Raw genomic sequence first — 2,869 nt, forward strand, 5'->3', positions numbered from 1 at the left:
TGTGTGTGTGTGTGTGTGTGTGTGTGTGTGTGTGTGTGTGTGTGTGTGTGTGTAACCTTTATAGTGCGTAAATACAGGCAAAATTTGATGATAATAATACTGCGAATATAGAGAAAAACGTATTTTATTTCTCGTTTTATTGAAAAGGCGTGGAAAATGGCTCCTTCGACTTTGACTTGTAGTTTTCGAGGGACTTTGAACGCAACATTACGTTAGCTCAAATTTCTGCGTCAAGGTCCTCGAACAAACGTCAGTGAGACAACTCTGTACGTGTGGTGGATTAGACATGGGTTTGAGTGCTGCCAGGTCTTCTCATGGACCTCCATAAAGCAGTGTGTGTGTTTGCAGGGCTCCTGCAGTGAGCTGATGGCTTGTTGGCTGAGTTCTTCGGTAATGTCGCCTCTCAGAGTTTGTTGTATGTTCGGCAGCAGCAGCGTGTTTCCAGGAGCAGCCAGGACGATCTGTGCAAACGGTCAGTTTGTGTACATCTGATGAAGCTAAATCTGTCATTATTGATGTTATTGTGTGACACATGTTCTGTTTTATAGCCCACAGAAGCTTATTACTAGCTGGAGGTGCAGCCGCTCACTTCAGCCGCTTCACTTGTCAGGTAAAAAAAGTTTTATTTTTTGTTCAGTGAAAACATTCAGCAGAATAATTATTATTCTGACATTTGACCTTTTACAAAGTTACTGTCCTCTCATACTGATTTCTTTTGGGAAATCATAAACAACCTTAAAATTAGACCTACTATTTTTTTACTATTTTTTTTTAATAAAAGAGAAGTACACTGCCTAGCCAAAAAAAGTGGATCTAACTAAGGTCTGTGATGTGGGGTCGCTGCAGGTGGTCAGGTCTAGGTTCAGCAACAGTCTGTGCTCAAAGAATGAGGTCAGCTGACTACCTGAATAWACTGAATGACCAGGTTATTCCATCARTGATTGTTTCTTCCCTGATGGCACRGACATATTCCAARAGGACAATGCCWGGAWTCATGGRGCTCTTATTGTGAAAGAGTGGTTCAGAGAGCACGAGACATCATTTTCACAAATGGATCAGCTCCACAGAGAATCTTTGGATGTGCTGGAGAAGGTCAGACTCTACCATCATCGATGAAAGAGCTTGGTGGAATTTAATCTGGTCACATTGCAGAAGATAATCCAAACTACGCCACAGAGAATGTGTCATCATCAAATCTAAAGGTGGTCCTACAAATATTAGAGTGTGGCCTTTTTTATGGTGGCAACTTCTTTTTGGGCCAGGCAGTGTATGTCTAATAAAAATAATTAAAAATATTACCTTTTCAAACTGAAGTAAGACTGCCAAATTGTGATATTAATTATATATGTTTAAAAGCCAAATCGTATTCCCTTTTTGCAAGGAATATAATAAAGGTGAAGAAAATCATGAAATGTGGGAAATAAATTTTATGTTTGTCTTAATTAGCTTATATTTACAACTCATACTGTAGATGTGTTTATTAATGGTAAAAAAGAGTGTTTGAGTACAAACACATCTACTAATAACAATATTAAGTGAAAGAATCAGGGTGTTTTCAGGTATAGATTTTGTTTGAATTCATCTGTCTAGTTGCTGCTGATGTAAAACCAAGTTTTTGCCGCCTGCAGACAGGTGCTCTGTGGAACGGGAGCAGAGGATTTCTCTCTCGTGGCGGAGGCACGGCCGTCAAGCAGCAGACTCTGGAGGACATCGCTAAGAACATCCAAAAAAAGAAGTACAAACGGGTGGTGGTGATGGCCGGAGCTGGGATCAGCACTCCAAGTGGCATCCCAGACTTTAGGTACAACCACCTGCATGAGATTTCTTGTGGATGTCCTGAGTCCTGTAAATCTGAAGCATRTCCTGGTGTTCCAGGTCTCCTGGCAGTGGTCTCTATGATAACCTGCAGCAGTACAACCTGCCCTATGCCGAGGCCATTTTTGAGATAGAATTTTTTCATCGAGACCCAACTCCCTTCTTCACTCTGGCCAGAGAGCTGTATCCAGGAAACTACAAGCCTAATTTGACACACTACTTTGTGTGTCTGCTTCACAAGAAGGGCCAGCTCCTCCGAATGTACACRCAGAACATCGACGGGCTGGAGAGACGTACGTTTCTAACACCGCAACAACAAGCTGGTTTCAGTACTCTGTGGCTGACACGTTTGTTGTGTTTTGGCTCAAGTGGCAGGAATTCCCCCAGAAATGTTGGTGGAGGCCCACGGGACATTTGCCACCGCCACCTGCACCTCGTGTCTGAGAAAATATAACGGCGAAGACCTCCACGTGAGTCCGACTCTGATCCTACAAGAGTGGTCTCAACTTGGTTCAATATATCATTTTATTTGGACCCTACAGATCCAGTTAGAAGTGAACGTTTCCTCTGTGGTGTWTGACTGTTTATGACATGAAACTTTTGTTTTGTGTCTGATTAGCCAGCTGTGATGACTGGGACAGTCCCTAAATGTCCCACCTGTAAGGGCGTGATAAAACCMGACATTGTGTTTTTTGGGGAGGAACTTCCACCACGTTTCTTTAAATACCTAACAGACTTCCCAATCGCAGACCTGCTGATCGTCATGGGCACTTCACTGGAGGTGAGCAAGTGAAGAGTTTTGCACAGCAATAATAACTTACATGAAAACACGCTTGTCTTACTGTTTTATTATTACTAAAAGCCAAGGAGGTTCTGGAGTCCTCAGAAACCAGGTGAGCCTGTGATCGGCTGGTGAAGCTAACGGCTAACGCAAAACGGTCAAGAGTCTGGGTTTCCCATCACTGTACATGTTGACAACAGAGCAGAAAAAATGACTGACGATGTAGAAATCATAAAAACTGTTAATAATAATATTGACCCAATTATTATTAAT

The 2,869-nt window shown here is 42.2% G+C and overlaps 1 protein-coding gene across 1 annotated transcript in view; it reads left to right on the forward strand.

Annotated features, from left to right (window-relative positions):
- Positions 1 to 251: 251 nt before the first annotated feature.
- sirt3 (sirtuin 3) overlaps positions 252 to 2,869 on the forward strand; it is a 4,360-nt gene continuing 1,742 nt past the window's right edge. Inside the window, exons 1-6 of the mRNA XM_014001804.1 lie at positions 252 to 472; positions 549 to 610; positions 1,629 to 1,801; positions 1,876 to 2,108; positions 2,185 to 2,285; positions 2,435 to 2,596. Coding sequence (XP_013857258.1) covers positions 367 to 472; positions 549 to 610; positions 1,629 to 1,801; positions 1,876 to 2,108; positions 2,185 to 2,285; positions 2,435 to 2,596 — 837 coding nt within the window. The 5' untranslated portion in view covers positions 252 to 366. The remainder of the gene's footprint in view (positions 473 to 548; positions 611 to 1,628; positions 1,802 to 1,875; positions 2,109 to 2,184; positions 2,286 to 2,434; positions 2,597 to 2,869) is intronic.

This window comes from Austrofundulus limnaeus, unplaced genomic scaffold (assembly GCF_001266775.1).
Source record: "Austrofundulus limnaeus strain Quisiro unplaced genomic scaffold, Austrofundulus_limnaeus-1.0 Scaffold10, whole genome shotgun sequence".
Taxonomy (NCBI): Eukaryota; Metazoa; Chordata; class Actinopteri; order Cyprinodontiformes; family Rivulidae; genus Austrofundulus; species Austrofundulus limnaeus.